Source organism: Monodelphis domestica, chromosome 6, assembly GCF_027887165.1.
Source record: "Monodelphis domestica isolate mMonDom1 chromosome 6, mMonDom1.pri, whole genome shotgun sequence".
Taxonomy (NCBI): domain Eukaryota; kingdom Metazoa; phylum Chordata; class Mammalia; order Didelphimorphia; family Didelphidae; genus Monodelphis; species Monodelphis domestica.
The window spans coordinates 65,388,539-65,408,200 of NC_077232.1; the positions used below are offsets into that span (position 1 = coordinate 65,388,539).

At 37.8% G+C, this 19,662-nt stretch overlaps 1 protein-coding gene across 1 annotated transcript in view; it reads left to right on the forward strand.

The window, feature by feature from the left end:
* PDE3B (phosphodiesterase 3B) overlaps positions 1 to 19,662 on the forward strand; it is a 184,828-nt gene that overhangs the window by 124,764 nt on the left and 40,402 nt on the right. The window contains exons 3-5 of the mRNA XM_003341455.4: positions 5,229 to 5,474; positions 11,162 to 11,310; positions 18,471 to 18,562. Of these exons, the coding sequence (XP_003341503.2) occupies positions 5,229 to 5,474; positions 11,162 to 11,310; positions 18,471 to 18,562 (487 nt within the window). The remainder of the gene's footprint in view (positions 1 to 5,228; positions 5,475 to 11,161; positions 11,311 to 18,470; positions 18,563 to 19,662) is intronic.

A 19,662-nucleotide genomic window follows, 5' to 3' on the forward strand; every position in this document is an offset into this window, starting at 1 on the left:
CAGCAAGTATGTATTATGGGCCCAGTGTGTGCAAAGAAACCAAGAATACAAAGACAAAAATAAGCAACAGCTCCTGCCTTCAAGGTGCTTGTATTCTGGAGAGTGGAAGTGAAACAGATATGTAAATAAAATTTAGGCCAAGGAGGAAGAAAGTCCTAACAAGAAGATTTAAAGGCTGCTAGGAATTTGAAGAGGCTTAGATAAGAAGGGAATGTATTCCAGGCATGTGGGGGAGCCCGTGTAAAGACACATAGATGGAAGTTAAAATGTGTGGGGAACAGAAGTAGGGGAGAATGAAATAAGTCTGGAGTAAGATGTAAAGGACTTTAATTCCCGGCTGGAGAGTTTGTGTTTTATCTCCGAGGTGATAGGAATCCACTGGTTATTTTTTAGCTGGGAAGTGATGTCATGGTCAGGATGATGATTTTGGCAGCAGAGGCCAGGATGGACATAAGGAAGATAGGACTAGAAGTAGAAGGATGAGTTAGGAGAGTACTATAATGGTTTAGGTGAGAGGTGATGAGGGATTCACAGAGGGTAGTAACTGTGTGAATGGAGAAGAGAGGGCAGATATGAGAAAGGTTTAGAAGTTAATTGACAAGGCTTCATAGTTGGGAGGATTTGGAGTTTGAGAGACAGGGAGGGAGTTGAAGATGGTTTCAAGATTGCAATCCTGGGAGTTTGAAAGGATAGTTGCTCCTGCAGCAGAAATATGAAAATTTCAAATCTGGTCTCAGACACTTCCTAGCTGGGTGACCCTGAGCAAGTCATTTACCCCTAGTTGGTCATGCCCTTGTCATTCTTCTTTCTTAGAATAAATATTAAGACAGAGGGTAAGAGTTTAAAAAAATATATGTATATATACATATATATATATAAAACTTGTAGGAAGAGCATGTTTTTTGGTGATGTGTCTGAGATGTTAGTGGGACTAGTTGGAGCTATGAGACTAAAGTTCAGGAAAGAGAGTAAGATTGAAGATATACTATCTGTCTTTATAGAAAGTGTTTGTCCAGAGAAAATAATTTAACCCCAAGAAACTGAAGAGGCCACAGAGAAGTAGAGAGAGAAATGAAGAGGGCTTGGGACAGAATGTGGGGGAAATTTGCATTTAGGGAGCAGGAAATGGGTGATGGTTCAGCAAAGGAAACTGAAAAGGAGATCTGGATAGGTAGGAGGAGAATCAAGGGAGATCTTTGTTAGTTATTCAACAACAAACATTTAATAAACACTCACCATGTTCTCAGAACAAAGCCAAGTGCTAGAGATACAAAGAAAGGCAAACTTGTCCTTTGTTTCTAAGCAACTCGGTTTTTTATTTTTTTAACCTTTACCTTTCATCTTAGAATCAATATTATGTATTGGTTCCAAGGTAAAAGAGCTGTAAAGGCTGGGAAATGGGTGTTCAGTGACTTGCCCAAGGTCACACAGCAATGAAGTGTCTGAGGTCAGATATGAACTCAGGACATCTTGTCTCTAGCCCTGGATCTCTATCCATTGAACCACCCAGCTGCCTCAGGAATTTACTTTCTAATGAGAGAGATAACATGAAGGTAACTCTGAACATAGAAGCTGTATACCAGCGAGACAGAAGATAATCTTAGAGGGGAAAGCACTAGCAGCTGGGGTGGGATGTAGACTGGGGCATACCTCCTGAAGAAGGTAGAATTTAAGCTGAGACTTGAAGGATGCCAAGGATAGATAATAAGAGGCAGAGGCAAGGAGGGAGAGCCTCCCAGGTATAGGGGGGAAAGTTGGTGCAAAGGCCTGGAGAAAAGAGATGGAGTATTATGAGTGGGAAGAGCACACAGATGTGTAAGTCTGGATGATAGATTCTGTAGAGGAGAGTAAAGTGTAAGAAGATCAGAGAGGCAGGACAGAGCCAGGTTACTATTAGTGATGATAACAATAATCATAGCAATAGATAGCATTTATAATTTTTTAAGGTTTGCAAGGCATTTTCCATGTGCTTTTCCATTGAGAGCTTTAAATGACAAACAGAGGAGTTTATCTTTTGGTGTTGGAGGACAAAGGGAGTCACTGGAACTTATAGAACAAGAAAATGATGGGATCACATTTACACTTTAGAAAAATTACTTTGGCAGCTGAGTAGAGAATGAATTGAACTGGGGAGAGACTTGAGGCAGTGACATCAGTTAGAAGGCTATTGTAGTAATGCAGGTAGAAGAAGAGCTGTACCAGGATGTTGGCTATGTGAAAGGGAAGAAATGAGAAATGTTGTAAAGGTAGAAAATACAAGTTTTGGCAACTGATTGATTACATGGAGTGACTGTGAATGAGAAGTTAAAATGACCTTAAGGTTGATTATCTAGGTGACTAGAAAGATGATGGTCCCTTGATAGTAACAGGGAAGAGAGGAAGGATGGTTTTTGGGTAAAGCTAGAGTCCAAAAGTCAGTTAATGTGACAATGTAGGACAGAGACTAAAGGAATCTATACATCTCAGAGCCATCTGCTTAGAGAAGATAATTTTAAGGCTAAGGAATAACAGGTATTTGGGAAGAGGGTTGTAAATAGTGTTAAAATTGCTGAGAGGTTAAGAATGATGAGTACTGAGAAAGGGACATCAGATTTAGCAATTTTGAAATAGTTGGTAACCTCCCAAGGGGCCTTTTAATGTGATATTATGGTAGGAAGTCATGTTGCAAAAAAATGAGAAAGTGGAGATCAGTGGAGCTGGCTTTTCTAGGAGCTGACCGGGAAGGGAGAAATAGAAAGTCATCTTGAGGAGATGATGGGACTAAGGGAAAACTTTTTAAGACTAAAGGAGACCTGAACATATCTATAAGCATCAAAGAACAAAATGAGAGTGTAACTATGGGAAAATAAAGCCAATGATCTAGGCAAGAAAAGCTAGAGTGTTTCTCAAAGGCCAGAGTAAAAAAAGAGAGATTGAGGGTTGGAATAGAGGAGAGAAGAGAGCTCATGATAGGTCTTGATTTCCTTAGTAAAGTAGGAAAGGACTTCTGCTGAGAGGGAAGAATATGGTATAGAGGAAGTCAGGAGAAAAGAGTTTTGAAACAGCTAATTCAGGGTTAGAGAGAAAATAGGGAATAAGAGACAGTTTGCTGGGAAGGGAAGAGTTGAAATTAGATATGTATCTAGATGACAGATCTTAGATAACCAGAAGTTTGAGAGATAAAATTGAAGAGCTATGATAGGGAATAGGGAAATTCATTGAGTGAGAAACTCTAGTTTCTCTCGGAAAAGCTAGTTCTAGTTCTAGTGTTTATGAAATAAAATGTTGATGTACTATTCTAACCTCCCCTGAAATGCCCAGGGAATGTGACCCCTCTAGGCATTGACTATCCATTGGTTGCTGAAGCATTTCTGATGGGAATGGGGAAGGAGATAGAACTTTCCCCTTACAAACAGATTTGGGCTATTAAAATCTTATTCTGATTCTGTACCCTGGGATGTTAGAACCTATGCCATTAAGTAGAGTTCAACCTCTGGCAGGCCTTGTAAAACTGGAAAGGAGGTAGATTGTGAGTCTGTCATTCTAGGACAGCTTATCTAACCACAGAGAGGCAATATTGGTCAGAAGGTTGACTGCTAAATGGTTTTGTTAGAGTTGCTGCAGGCTTGCTTGATGGAGAGAGTTCCTGATAATTGTGGCCCTCTGAGTGAAAGAATGAGACAGGGAAAGGAGAAAGACAGGAAAATGAAGGGAGGGGGAGGGAAAAAGAGATAGACATACAGAGATAAATTGGTAGTCAGAGGGGAAAAGGAAAAAAAGAGCATCAGGAAACAGTTTTCATAGACGAGGAGAGAGGAGATGCAAGTAGGTAATGGAGAAAAGGTACCAAGGAGAGCGAGAATGAAGGAAAGATGAGGTTGGCAGATAGAAAAGCTTAGAAGGTTCTGAAGGGATGATATTATCAATTACTCATCACACTTGCATCTAACTCTCCCTTAGAGTGAGTTATTAACATTGATGAGCATCTCTCTAAAATACTGATGAATTGCTTACTCTCTGTGGCTCTTCTCCCACTTTTTACCTTACAAATCTCCCACAGAATAGTCTAGTCTTGAGCCCAAAAGGAGAGATTGTGATCTAGACCAGCTGAGAGAGCCATGTCAGGGCTTCAGGCCCATGAAATGAAGAGGAATGGGGTGACTGTTAGTTCCCACAAGATCATTTGAGCATCTTATAGAGTGCCCTCAAGTGATAATCAACATGGGAAATGATGGGTGAAGGTAGTCATCAAATATGAATTCTCTTACATTGCCCCTTCATGTCCTATTCCATGATAGTAATATTTGGTTTAAATATAATTATACTTACCTAAATAGTGATTATTCATCCATTCCCCAGTTTTATTTTCATATTGATGATAATAATCTATTCCTTCTGAGCCTATTTCCATCCTTTGCTATTTCTCTATCAAAATAGGCTGGAGATTTTGTTCTGTAAATGATGTTATATTTGAGATTTATGAAGTTTCAGTGTGTTGCCATATTGCAGTCTGCTTAATTTTTATTGGTATTGACTTTATTAAAATCGTGTAGAGTTTTGAATTGTGAACACCCCCCCCCAACTTCATTTTTTCTTAAGATAAATAAATACATCCATCAGTATCATTTCTTGGGGTATTTAAAATAGACTGTTGGGTTCTGAAGCTAAGTACATTATTTTTTTCAATTTTTCATTTGGACGAATTATAATCTTATAGATTACCCAATGGCATTGAATTTAGTCTGGATTGGTAAAGATGAAAACTGTATCACTTTTATATCTTGTTTCTGTGAATACTGAATTTTAGAGTCAGAAATCCTGACTTATTCTCATGGTAAATTATCAAATGAGAAGCAGAAAACCTTTATTAGGAGCATGATTTGGAGATATAGCTTTAGTGAGTTTAAACCACAAATAGAATGGGCTGCTTTTGAATGTATTACATTCTCAATCTAGGTTGTATAATCACCTTTCAGATATGTCATAGAAGAGATTTATGTTCCAGTTTGGATTAAAATTTTAAATTACATTTTAAAGATTATATGGTGCCCCCCCCCCAATTTTTCACTCAATAAAAATAAAGTATACCAGATCAAAGTGAAAGAAATACACACTTGAATGTGACCTAATTTAATGAGATTTTACTATATAAGCTATGGTCTATTGTAGAAAAATTTTGTTAATGTGAAGCTTTTTATGTAATCAAATGATAGAATTAATATAATTTTAAGCATTTTTCTCTTTTTTAGAATACTTCTCGAGGAACTGAGGTTGATCTTTCGATGCTAAATGAAGCTCGCCAAATGGTGGCAGAACTAATGCTGGATCCAGCCCTTCCCCCACATGTGATCACTGCTCTTCGAAGCATGGATAGCTTGATGGGTGCTTTCTCCAAATCATGTAGGCCAAATAGCAACACATTCCCACTGTTTTCTGGGTTTAATCCTTGCTGTGAAATAGAGGACCCAGATGAAAAAGACACAAAACCTAACAAGGTCAGAGAACAGTAGGATAATCAATTGTACAGCCTTAAAAATAACTTCTTCATGAGATTTTCAGATATAAACTCTCTTTAGAAATCTTGTATAGCAAATAGAATACTTTTGTAAAGACTAATTTATAAATTACATACTAGATTGCATCTTTTAGACCTTTCCAGAGATATTTATAATCTACATTTTTCTTTTGTTATACTAGATAACTTCATGTGTGTCTCATATAGAATGAAATATATTCCTCCACTAGTCATGCTAAGCATGGCATTTATGACTTTCATTGCCATAACTGTTATTACTTACATAGGATGAAGGCAAATCCTGTACCAACTAAAGTTTAGCACTACTTTTTAGAGCTCTGTATGTGTGTATATATCTAAAACCTAAAGGGAATGATTTTTATGAAATTAAAAAAATAATATCCAAACGTTTCTTCAAACTTATTATCCTTTGGATCCTAGTCTTCTTCTGCTTATATTCATTGGCAATGACTATAACTTAGAATTCATCCTGAAAAAGTAGTATGATGTAGTGAGTAAAGTGCTGGACTAGGAGTCAGGAGGTTGTGGTTTCAAATCCTATCTCAGATACGTGTAAGCTGTGGGACTCTGGGCGTGTTTCTTAGCCTCTCTATACTTCAGTTTTCTCACCTGTAAAATGAGAGAGTTGAATTAGATGGCTCCTAAAGTCCTTCCAAAGGTCCTTTCCAAAGTCCTTAATCTGTGATCCTATCACCTTGACTTTTTTCATCATTACATGCAGAAATAATGTCTCCTTAAATATCTTATTTCTTTGTGAGTAAGATTAGTGACTTGAGATTTGTTATATATATATATATATATATATATATATATGTATCTTCATACATATATGTATTTCTGTATATATATCATATGTAAATTTCAAATTATGATTTACTTAAAACATATTACCACCATAAATTTATAGGAGCACTCTTCCCTTCTCCATCCCACAAATTCTGTCAAAATAATTTTCCTAATGGCTATGTTTGATCTGATTATTCCTCTGCTCAGAAGATTTGAGTGTCTCCCTCTTGTTTACACAATAAAATACAAACTCCTTATTCTGGTGTTCAAAGTTCTCCACAGTCGGGCTTCATCTTACCTTTTCAGCCTCATGTTTTATGCTATCTGGGTTGTGACAGAGTTGAAATTCTGGTGGATCCCCACTCTGCTTCTGTTCTGTCCTGACTCTCTTTCTGCAGGTCTTTTGTGCCCAGAACTCTAAGCCCCTATTTCTGACTCTTGAAATTGCTTTCTTCCTTTGAAGCCCAGTGCAGTTTCTTTGTTTGTTATGATCCCCAATTCCTCCTGCCAGAAGAGATCACTGATTCATTGAGTCCATCAGGTCCCATGTTTGACTCCTCCCATCTCTTGTTATAGCCTAGGTTTCATTGTAGTTATTTGGGTTCATTTCTATCTCATGGCCTCTGAGTTATTTGTCATTTTTGTGTTCTAGCTGGTAGTGTGAAAGATGACTGGTGTAGGGTCACCCAGTCAGGATGTGTCCTTGGCAGAACTCCAGGCCAAGCCTTCCTTGTTTCAGGGCAGCTCTACCTACTGCCTCATGCTGCTTCTAAGTCTGCATTTCCAGGGTCATAGAATGAGTGCTGGAAGGGCCCTGAGAGGTCTCCTTGTCTGAGCAGGAGGGGACAGTGTCATAGAAAGATGAAGTGCCTTGTCTTTGGTGTAGTGCTCTCGTGGCAGTACAGTCTTTCTAGAGAAGGAATTAAGCGTGAAGGAAACCATCCTGGAAGCACTGATGCATTGAATCTTAGAGCCTGAAGAGATGTTTAGAGATCACATAAGCCACTTAACCATCCAAAAATATTTGATTATGTTTGTTGATGTATTATTCATTGCTATGAATGGAGGTCTGAAAATGTCCTCGTATGCTTTAGCACTTCAACCACAAGATCCAGTTAACAAGAACTGATACTTGAATCCCATTCCATTATTAGACATTATTCAAGGCTAAAATTAGATTATTTGGAACTTGAGAATGTTTGTGTAGGAAGAAACCTTAGAGATTGTCTGTACCAATCTCAAAACCCACACTTAATAAGGATGAGGAATTGGAAAAGGCCATTGTCTGGAGTTGAGTTAGTGGGAGAGTCCAGGGTCCTTTTTGCTAGACTATGCTTCCTCATAAATGTTTTGATTTGATTTCTCCGTTTCTTAAAAGTGTGTGAGAAAATGTTCACAGAAAGAAAACATAAATGATCAATGGAATAGGAAATAATCCCTGTGAGTGTCAATTGAGTAGGTCAGCTTAGGAAAAGAAAATGTCAGAGGGCAATTTACCAGAGCATTCTAGAATATAATAACTTCTTAGCCATCTATAAAGAGGACTAAACAAGATTCAGTGACCTTACCACCAGAGACAATCTGGATAGAACTAAAGAAGAATTTGATTATAAGCTTGCTTGAGTAGTGCAGTGAGCTTAGAGATGATTATGGAATGCTAGCTTCCATTTTTATTGATTCCATGTTATTCCCTGGCCATTGAAAATAGCAGTCTAATAATACTGGATGCCTTAGGGTTACTAAGGCTGATGCTTTACTGAAAACCAATTTAGAAAAAAATTATTTGTCAGGTTTCTGTAGAATTTCATTATTATTTTTCTTTTGTTGTGCCATAGTTACAAACACTTATATGGAAAGAGACTTTTAAGCTTTTACAAATTCATAGGTTCTACCTCCTGGAATGCTCTGAATTGTTATTTTGAAGATTTTAATTCTGAAGTAAAGCACAAGCATCCAGAAGAAATTAGCTCTTAAGAAACAGATCTGTGTTGTTCTCTGTTATTACTGAGGAAATCAACTCCTCACTTAGGACGGTAGGAGAGAAGACTATTCTAGTGCAATATTATGTTAATTGAAATACCATAGGTGTTATGCTTGGGTAATCAGTTTTCAAAGAGTTAGATGATAATTAGAAAATATAACTTTTGATGATTCACAAAGTACTTTTAAGTCTTGTGGTCTCAGGTATATTATGAATATTCACATTCATTTGGCAATTCTTTGTTGAGTATCTATTATTTCCAAAGCTTAAGCTAGGTATAATGACTAGAGACATGACAAACAAATTTTTGTCTTTTTAAGCCCTTACCTTCCATCTTGGAATTAATATTAAGTATTGTTTCCAAGGCAGAAGAGCAGTAAGGGCTAGGCAGTGGGGGTTAAGTGACTTGCCCAGCGTTACACAACTGGGAAGTGTCTGAGGTCAAATTTGAACCCAGGACCTCCAGTCTTTAGGCTTGACTCTTCATCCACTGAGCCACCTAGTTGCCCCAAGATTTTGTCTTTGCTATTGAAGAGCAAAGAGTTTAGGAGAGAATGTGTCTGTACACAATGATAATACAAGGTTAGCTGTTCAGATGAAGGAAGAAATATGCTGTAGAGTTCAGAGGAGGAAGAGATCTCTTCCCAACAGAAGTGGAGGTGAGCAGTATCAGTTACTGTTATTCTTTAGATGTTTGAGGTTGGACCGAACTAGACCTAAAATATGCTCAGAAAGTGGCATCATAAGGACAAATCCTTCATATCAACTTGTTTTCATGTTGATTGTGTCTTCTCCAAAAAGTAGAGTTTGTATAGAACATGCTAAAGAAATATCTAGTTTTTTCAGCTTTCTGTCCTTTAGATTCCAGAGAAGTCAGAGTTTACTGTAGTAATTAGTTTAAAAGGTAGAAGATTTAACACAATTAAAACTAGATCTAAATAATTGGAAAAACATTAATTGCTCATGGGTAGGATGAGCTAATATAATAAAAATGACAATCCTACCCAAATTAATTTACTTATTCATATCTATCATACCTATCAAACTACCAAGAAACTTTTTTATGGAATTAGAAAAAAATATAACAAAGTTCATCTGGAAGAACAAAAGATCAAGAATATCAAGGGAACTAATGAAAAAAAGAAGTAAAGGATGGAGTCCCAGCAGTACCAGATCTTAAACTGCACTATAAAGCAGTGATCATCAAAACAATATGATACTGACTAAGAGACAGAAGGGAGGATCAATGGAATAGACTAGTAGTAAATGATTCAGCAAGACAGTGTTTGATAAACTCAAAGATCCCAGCTTTTGGGACAAGAACTCAACTCTTTAACAAAAACTGCTAGGAAAATTGGAAAACAATATGGGGAAAATCAGGTTTAGATCAACAGCTCACCCCCTATACCAAGATCAATTTAAAATGGGTAAATAACTTAAAGATAAGAATGAAATAATAAATAAATTAGGAGAATGTAGAAGAGTATATCTGTCAGATCTATGGGAAAGGAAGGAATTTAAGACCAAGCAAGAAATAGACAATATTACAAAATGTAAAATGAATGATTTTGACTATTTCAAATTAAAAAGTTTTTGTACAAACAAAACCAATGCAACCAAAATTAGAAGGAAAGCAACAAATTGGGAAAACATTTTTATAACAAAACTCTCTGACAAAGATATAATTCCCAAATATATGGAATTAACTCAAATTTACAAAAAAACCAAGCCATTCCCCAATTGACAAATGGTCAAGGGATATGAATAGGCAGTTTTCACATGAAGAAATCAAAACTATCAATAAGCATATGAAAAAGTGCTCTAAATCCCTCTTAATTAGAGAAATGCAAATCAAAGCAACTCTGAGGTACCACCTTACACCTAGCAAATTGATCAATATGGCAGGAAAGGAAATCGATAAATGCTGGAGGGGATATGGCAAATACACACTGGTAGATTTGTGAATTAATCAAACCATTCTGGAGGGCAATTTGGAATTATGTGCAAAAGGCTTTAAAAGACTGCCTGTCCTTTGATCCAACCATACCACTACTGGGTTTGTATCTCAAAGAGATCCTAAGGAAAAAGACTTAAACAAAAATATTCATAGCTGTACTCTTTGTCGTGGCAAAAAAATGGAAAATTAAGGGGTGTCCATTGATTGGGGAATGGCTGAACAAATTGTGGTATATGCTGGTGATGGAATACTATTGTGCCCAAAGGAATAATGAACTGGAAAAATTCCATGTGAACTGGAACAACCTCCAGGAATTGATACAGAGTGAAAGGAGCAGAACCAGGAGAACATTGTACACAGAGACTGATACACTGTGGTACAATCGAATGTAATGGACTTCTCTACTAGTGCAATACAATGATCCAGGACAATCCAGAGGAACTTATGAGAAAGAACACTATTCACATTCAGAGAAAGAACTGTGGGAGCAGAAACACAGAAGAAAAACACATGATAGATCACGTGGTTGGATGGGGATATGATTGGGGTTTTGATGTTAAAAGATCACTCTACTGCAAATATGAATAATATGGAAATAGATTTTAAATAATGATATTGTATAACACAGTGGGGCTTCTTGTTAGCTCTGGGAGTGGGGAGGGAAGAGGGGTGGGAAGAACTATGAATCATGTAACCATGGAAAAATATTCTAAATTAATTAATTAAAAAACACAGTTTAAAAAAAGTAGAAGAAAAATAGAACAATATGATGAAATGTGAAATTTGTAGGAATAATTAACTCAGTTTCTCAGAAAGGATATAATTTAATTTCTCTGTGGTTTATTGAAAAATATGTTAAACACATGGATGTACCTCTGTATGTCACATAGTGTAATGATTTTAACTGTTGTTTATTCAACAGATTTTAAATAATAGAAATAGTTTACTGATGCTACAACTAAGGAGAAATTCAAGAGCCTCAGGTCTCCCCTTGCCACCTCCTGAACAATCTCCTTCAAGATGGGAGTACGGTAACAGAAGGAACACTCTCTGGCAACAAAGTACTTCAAGGTAAAATGCATCTTGGTTCTCTTTGCCCTCCTCATTGACCTGAACAGGTGCCCAGCTCCTTGACACACATGCCTAATGTTTGTTGAGAAGCAGAATAAAAAGTTAAAATTGTGTTGGTGAAGGCAGAGCATCACCTATTTGAAGGTACTAATCATTCTTTCAGCTCCTCATTAGTTAGCTGTGTCCTTGAAATTTAGTATCATCATCTGTAAAATGGGAGGCCGTAGCATGCATTCTGAAAGGTTCCTTGTTATTCTGGATCCTAGAAGGCCTTTTGTTGAGCAGAGTTTCTACAGATTTGACTTTACCTTGACTTTGGATTCTGAAAGGTTCCTTGTTATTCTGGATCCTAGAAGGCCTTTTGTTGAGCAGAGTTTCTACAGATTTGACTTTACCTTGACTTTGGACAGTCAAAAGGGAGAGGGATCTTCTTTGTTGCTGTTGCAGTTTAGTTTGTCCTGCTTTCTTTTCACTTTTCCTCAATTTTCAACACCCTGATGAGAAATCCCCTCCTCCATTGTAGGCAGAGAAGCAGCTGTTCTGCATCTTTAGGGTCTGATTGCCTGGGGTAGTTAGAAGTAATTTCACTTGCTTAGGATCTCAGAGTTGGTATGTGTGTACCAGAGGAGAGACAGGAACCCAAGGCCAGTTCCCTAACCATTACTCCATATTGGCTCTCCAAAGACAACTCTATGAATAAAGAACATTTCCAAGTTTTTTAAGCCAAATTGTCTTTGTTTAAAGTTAAACTGTACTAAGGTTATCTATTACCCTTAGGCTCCTGGAAGTAATTTTTGCTGCATGATTTCTCATTTATAACAAATGTAAAAATCCTTTGTTTGGTTTTCATAGCCTCATTCCATAAATTAGGTCCTTCCTTCCCTATCTTTCCAGCCTTTTTACATTTTACTTTTTTTCTACTTACTTTTTGATTCAGTAATATAGGCCTCCTGACTGTTGTCTCCCATGACAATCTATCTCCTGCCACTAAACATCTTTCCCATGTGTTTGAAATGCTCTCCCTTCTCATCTCTGTGGATCATTGGAGTAATGCAAGACTAAGGGTTGGCAAACATTGTTAGGATGATGGAGGCAAGGGATCTGAGAGTAAAGTTGGAATGAAGAGTGAGTAGGGGATATAAAGGGGCTGAGAAATTGAAAGGCTCAGGAATTTTAGGAAGCATCAGTACAGATGTTACAATCCCCTTGTATAAGGGAAGGAGCTGGATAGGAGATGACAAGAGTGACCCAGATGCCCTCCTTGAGGAAGAAGGGAGGACATTATGGGGATGGGTATATAACAGACACTGCATTAATTGGAAAATTTTAATGAAATGAACTTCAAGGAAGAAGGGGTTGCTGATGGATGGGGGTAGAGGGGTCTTTGGAAGTTGCAATGAGGAGCTAGAATTATTCCAGCTCCGCTTCCAGGTCTGGTGTACTAGGATGAGGGGGTGTGTAATATAATAAGTGAAGGTAAAGTTAGTGCTAGAGGGAATGGTGAGGGAGATAGTGTCATGGGGGTGGGGAGCTAAGTGTCAGTGATGGCAAGTAGATGGAAGGTGAATGAGAGGATGAGATACTTTTTAAAAAAATTAACAAACTTAAAAAAAAATCAATCAGCCTCTCCCTCACTTCCACATAGCAATTAGAAAATAATCCCCCCAATAAAATCCTCAATATTTAGCAGCATAGTCTAGCAAAAACAAATTCCCACCTTAGCCATGAATGACTCTGCATTTTAAGTTTAACACTTCTCTTTCATGAAGTCAATAGTATGTTTCCTCTTCATTCTTTTGACTCATGTTCATCATTGTATGGATGGGAATTTTAAACTTTTGAAAATTATTTTTCTGCTATCATTGTTCTTCTAGTTCTCCTTCCCTCTGCATCAGATCTTAGAGATTGTTTCAGTTGCCTTTGAAATTGCCCATCTTGTTTATTATCACACCATATCTTTCTGTTTTCAATTGTTGAGTGCCACAGAGAGCTACTATAAATATTTATGTAAATGTCCATCTCTGTCCTCTTTCTGCAAATTGGGGTCTAGGCCTAGCACTGGTATTGCTGTATCAAAGATATATAGTCTGGGAAGAGCATAGTTCCAGATTGCTCTCCAGAATGACTCCACCCTGTGCACCAGCTTACCTATTTTCAATAGCCTCTCTACATTTGTCATTGTCCTCCTTTGTCATTGTTGTCTATCTGATATACGGGATGTGAAATCTCAAAGCTGCCCTATTTTTATTTCTTTGACTATGGTTAGATTAATTTGCATTATTCTAATTAGTAATTTAGAACTTTTTTAATATGCCTGTTGACAGCTTAGGTTTCTTCTTTTGAAAACTACCTGTTTCTAACTTCAGAACATGTACCTACTGGAATCTCAGGCTTTTAAATTTGATTGTTTCTTATGTAGGATGTTCCAAAAGTCTTAGTGCAAAACCACAGTAAGACTTTGGGGATACCCTTTGTCAGATCTTTATCAGAGAAACTTGTTGCAAAGATTTTTTCCCAGTGAATTTTTACTACATTTGTCAGTGCTCAGGCTTCATAGGCCAAAAAAAGTCCCTTCTCAAGAAACTCATAATCTAACAGAAGAGATGCAAAGAATTATGTGCAAACAAAATATACACACAATAATATTTTATTTTTCCCCAGTTAGATGTAAAAACAATTTTTAACATTCTTTTTTTTGAAGTTTTGCATTCCAAATTCTCTTCTTCCTTCTCATTTACCATATTCTTCTTTCCCCTCCCTGAGACAGTAAGCCATCTGATATAGATTTTACATGTGCAGTCACATAAAGCATTTTTTCTTACTGGGCATTTTGTGGAAGAGGTCTCAAACAAAAAAAAAGAGAAAGAAAGTGAAATATAGGATGTTTCAGTTTGCATTCAGACTTCATCCATTCTTTGTCATTTTTCATCATGAGTTTCTAGGATTGTCTTAGAGCACTGCATTGCTGAGAATAACCAGGTCATTCACAATTGTTTGTCAAAAAATATTGCTGTTACTGTGTACAGTGTTCTTCTGGTTCTGCTCAATTCACTTTGCATTAGTTCATATAAATCTTTACAGATTTCTCCCAAGTCATCCAGCTTGTCATCCTGATATTGAAACACATTCCATCACAATCCTATACCACAACTTGTTTAGCTATTCCTCAATTGATGGACAACCCCTCAGTTTCCAATTCTTTGCTTAAGTAGCTACCCCAATGTTAAACAATAATGATGATGAAGGTCTTTCTTGCTGTACACTTGATCTTATTGGAGAGACTCCCATTTTTCTCCATTATACTTTTGTGTTTACTTTTGTATTTAAATAAATACTATTTGCTCTATTAAGAAAAGTTCCCCTCATTCTTATTATGTATGGAGTTGTAAATAGATATAAGGCTAAATCTTACTGATGACTTTTCAGCATTAATAAGAAATATTCTTGTAGTTAATGTTGCATAGGATTTGTGCAAACTCTGGTTTGTTGTACTGAATTATTTGTCATAAAGAAATCATCCTAGTCTTATTAACAAAACACTTTTTCTGCTTATGAATATAAAGAGAATCCTATAATTTTATAGCTTTAAGCAACCTTAGAGATAATTTAAATTCAACTCCCTCATTTAACATAGGAGAAAATGAAGACTCTGAGAGGGACTTTGCAAAGGGGACATAGTGGGAGATTCCAGATCAGGTGACCAGTCTTTAAACTTTCTCTCTGGATTCCTCTTCCCTGTGTTCTGCTTCCTTTCTTTTGTCATTCCGAATTTTTCACTCAGGGGCTGAAAACCAAATTTATTTCTGCCACTGAGATGCATTTTGGGATGAGAGAGAGTAGGGAAATCAACCCCAGCTCCAACCTTCCACAGCTATTTAGGCCCCTGACCCCAAGCCTCTTACCCCTGTTTAGAGAGGAAAAAGTCTAACTACATTCTGAGTTTGAAGGGTTTGCCAGTTCCCTCTGCTGTGTCTAGCTCACTTTCTCTTCCTCCTCTCTGAATCCCTGGGATTCAGAATCAAAGGTGGCCCAAGTGAAAAATACCTTTGTTAACATGGAAATATAGAAATCCCCAGTTTACTTAGTTTAAGGGTATAAACACCAGGTTTTGACCTTGTCACAGGAGAGGTTTCCCCCCAAGGGAAGGTCCCCCTTCACCAGACAATAGACATCCACTTCAGCTTTGACACAGTAGGTAGTGCGTCAGTTTGATCCTGGGTAAGGAGGGTGTGATGTACTGGGAGAGGCTTCTGGAGACAAAAGAGCTACTTGACTTTGGATGGGGTTTACCTCCCCACCTGAAGTGGATGTCTGTTGTCTGGTGAAGTGGGACCTTCCCTCAAGGGGGAAACCTCTCCTGTGACAAGGTCAAAACTTGGGGTTTCTACCTTTAAACTAAGTAAACTGGGGATTTCTATATTTCCATGTTGACACCGTTTTCCTATTGTCCTAGGGCTGCCTCTTTTCTGTACCTAACCCTTCCCATTAAGTATGGATCTCTAGATCAGTTGTTAACCAACTGCCCTTCACATTCTGCTTCCTCCTCTCCCAAGTCTTTCCATCTTCTTTGGATCACGGGAACTTTCCTTCCCCCAACATCTTTCATCACTGGTCACCTAATCCAGAGTGTGTTTCCATCGCCTCGTAGAAGGAGGAATGCTGCCTATTCTTCTCTGCCACTTCCAAACCTTCCCCTGCCAACCATTACTGTTAACCAACCTTTCTTTGAGGTACACTCCATGTAAGACTCAAAGTGGACACTCACCTCTGATCTGAGTCCTACACCTCAGAGTGGAGTATTCTTTTGGCTCCCAAAAGAGTCAGTTAGCGTCTCCCTTTAGGCGGTGTCAACATGGAAATATAGAGATCCCCAGTTTACTTAGTTTAAGGGTATAAACACCAGGTTTTGACCTTGTCACAGGAGAGGTTTCCCCCTGAGTGAAGGTCCCACTTCACCAGACAATAGACATCCACTTCAGGTGGGAGGTAGACCCCATCCAAAGTCAAGTAGCTCTTTTGTCTCCAGAAGCTTCTCCCAGTATATCACACCCTCCTTCTGAGGATCGAACTCAGGACCTTCAGCTTGAAGCTCCCTGACACGCTACCTACTGTGCCAAAGCTGAAGTGGATGTCTATTGGAAATGGAATCTTCCCTCAGGGGAAAACCTCTCTTGTGACAAGGTCAAAACCTGGGGTTTATGCCCTTAAACTAAGTAAATGGGGATCTCTATATTTCCATGTTGACAGTGGTAAATAGGATTTTTTACCCCATTTCTACCTCTTCTTAACAAATGAAGAGTAAGAAAAGGAACAAGCATTTATAAAGCACCTACTGTGTGCCAGACTCTGTGCTAAGCCCTTTGTAAATATTTTTCCTTTGATCTTCACAATCACCTTGGGAGGCAAAAGTTATTGCCATCATCCCCGTTTTACAGATGAGGAAACTGAGGTAGACAGAAGTTAAATGATTTGTCCAGGATTGCACAGCTAGAGTGAATGTTTGAAGCTGGATTTGAACTTAGGTCTTCCTGACCTTAGGTCTGGGGCTAGGATACTTAAGAATTTTGTTGATCTCATTGTTGCGCTTATAGCTTAAGAAGGTCAAAAAGACAAAGGAAAGTCCCATATAGATGAAAATATAGTAGCATGTTTCTGTGGTAGCAAAGAATTGGAAGCAAAGTAGTGTCATTGAGTAGAGAATAGTATACTTGCCATAAGAAATGATGAATATGAAGAATTCAGAGCATCAAGGGAAGGCATATAAATTCATGCAAGAGTGGACCCCAGTGAAGAGATGAGAAAATATATGCTGTCTTGTCTCTCTGAGAAGTGGGAGGACTATTGTTTGGAATAGCAGACATACTGGCTTAGGAAAGTAAATGTATCAGTTAGCCTTGCTGAACTGTCTTTAAAAATCATTTAGTTACAAGGGAAGTCTTTATTTGGTATGGGAGAGAGGAAAGAATGTGTTTGGAAACGAATGTGTTATAAAAGTAAAATATATGCATATATATTTTAAGGAATCATCTTATGTCTTTTATGTGATTAATTAACCCAGAATCCTCAAGGAAGAACAGTGATATTCCAATTCCAGAATCATAAAATGTTGAATAGGAGGGACCTTAGAAATTATCTTGTCCCCCTCCTCCCCTATTATACAGGTAATAAAACTGAGACTCAAAGATGGAAAATAATTTGGCTGAGGTCCTAGGGCCATAAATATAGATTTAGAGACACAGGGATTTGGGGAAGTTATTTAATGCAATTTTCATTTTTTATATGGGAAAACTTACTCCCAGAGAGTGAAGTGGTTTGCCTAAGGTTATCCATGACAGCCTGTGACTTTTCTGATAACATCTGGACTCCTGGGGTGGAGATCAAATTCAGACCATCTGAGCCCAGTTCAGTAACTTTGATCCTTCAAAGCCCACTATCTGTGAGTCTTTTTTTTTTCTAGTTATCAATTAATGGAAATATTACAGGGTATGTAAGTACAAATAGTGACAATTCCTTTTTTTCCCCCCAAACCCTTACCATCTGTCTTAGAATCAATACTGTGTATTGGTTCCAAGGCAAAAGAGTAGTAAGGGCTGGGCAATGGGGGTTAAGTGACTTGCCCAGGGTAATACAGCTAGGAAGTGTCTGAGGCCAGGTTTGAGCCCAGGACTTCTCATCTCTAGGCCTGGCTCTCAATCCACTGGGCCACTCAGCTGCCCCAGACAATTCCTTTTTGACAGTTACTAACCAGCAGAATAATGGATTTTATTTAAGTTCTAAAATCTGGAGTATATGGGGAGATGATCCCCTTGCCCTCTGCCCTCAGCTACATCAATTTTTACTTTAATTTTCTATGTTAACAGATATATTTTATTTGGCATATATTAGTGTTTAGGTGAGTGGGGATCCTTTTGTGAGAGAGTAACTCTCATGATGCCTGTGTTTATATATCTTAACTTCTTTACTAATTATTGGTCCACCTGATAAGTCTTTGGGGCCCAAGAAAGCTGTATCTTTGGGCACAAAAGATCCTACAAAAGTCCAGACTGAGTGGGAGGTAGAGGACAGTTAGAGAAATAGAATCACAGAGTGACTAGGGATTTCAGAGGTCATCTAGTCCAGCCACTACCTGAGCAGGTACTTAACTTCTATTCTCCTTTTAGCCTAGAATCTCCAGATTCAAATGTATTTACATTCCCAAAGCAAAGGTCATCTTCAGTAACCTTGACTGACTATAGGAGTCCTCTGAGATCTGGTAAGATTCTGGTCTTTGTGATTTAAATATAGGAATCCTCAGAAAACATGACATTTTGGGGAGTTGTTACAGTCTCTCTTTTCTTGTTTTATTCAACTTAACATTGCCATAAAGATTCATGTGATTTAGCAATTAATGTTGCTTTTTATTTGGTCATGGGGAATTAGTTGCTAAGGTGTGTGATTACAGTTCCAGTAATTTAATATGCTGCATTCAGCAGAAGAATAAGGGTGAAGGGAATTCTCCAGAGAAGTATCAATGCCCCTTATCCCCCACTTCTTGCTCCATTCCATAGAATATTAATTATTGGGGGAAAATTCTGGGTATAGTCAATAGAAGGGAGTGAAAAACCCTATTTCCCCCTGGTTAATCCTTACACTTGAACCTTTAAGCTTAAGTATTTTTCTCTGAATTGAAATGTTTAATGGACTTTAAAAAATTCTTAGAAGAAAAACATTTTTTCATTATTTAGAATAATGGGTAGAAACAGTACTGCAAATTATAGAAAATGTTGACTAGTTTGAAATTCTATATTTTACTTTGTAATGGGTCATCAGGGTTATGTTTGCCTATATTTGATCTTATGGAAATTCAGAAGATTAAAGGTAAAACGATGAGGCTACCCTCAGAAGACCTAATTTAAGAGTAACTAGAAGATTTTCTAGATTTCTCATTTTATCCCTCTTCTCAGAACTTTCCATGCTACCTGTTCCATACTACAGGTTGATTATATAAACTTTAAAGACATGCAGAACACCAGCTTAGGATATTCCTCATTCTTTTTTACCTACCCCCCCCCAACCCTCCCCCTCTACTTGGCCATAATCATCCAGCATATTAACATGGCAGCTTGATTTTATTGGTGGGCCTGAAAGAGTTGGTATCTTTTTTCAAATTAGAATGGACAGCTGGGGAGAAGTAGAGTGAATTTTTGGAGGGTCTCTGAAGCTAGGAATCCCAAATCAGCTCTTCTCTTCTTGCCCTTTTTGGGCAGTTAATGGGACTTGAGACTTCTCTGGTGATAGCATTTCTCATTGCCCTGCTCCAAATATACAACGTATCCCAAAAGTCTCAGTGTGGACTTTGAGGATACCCTATAA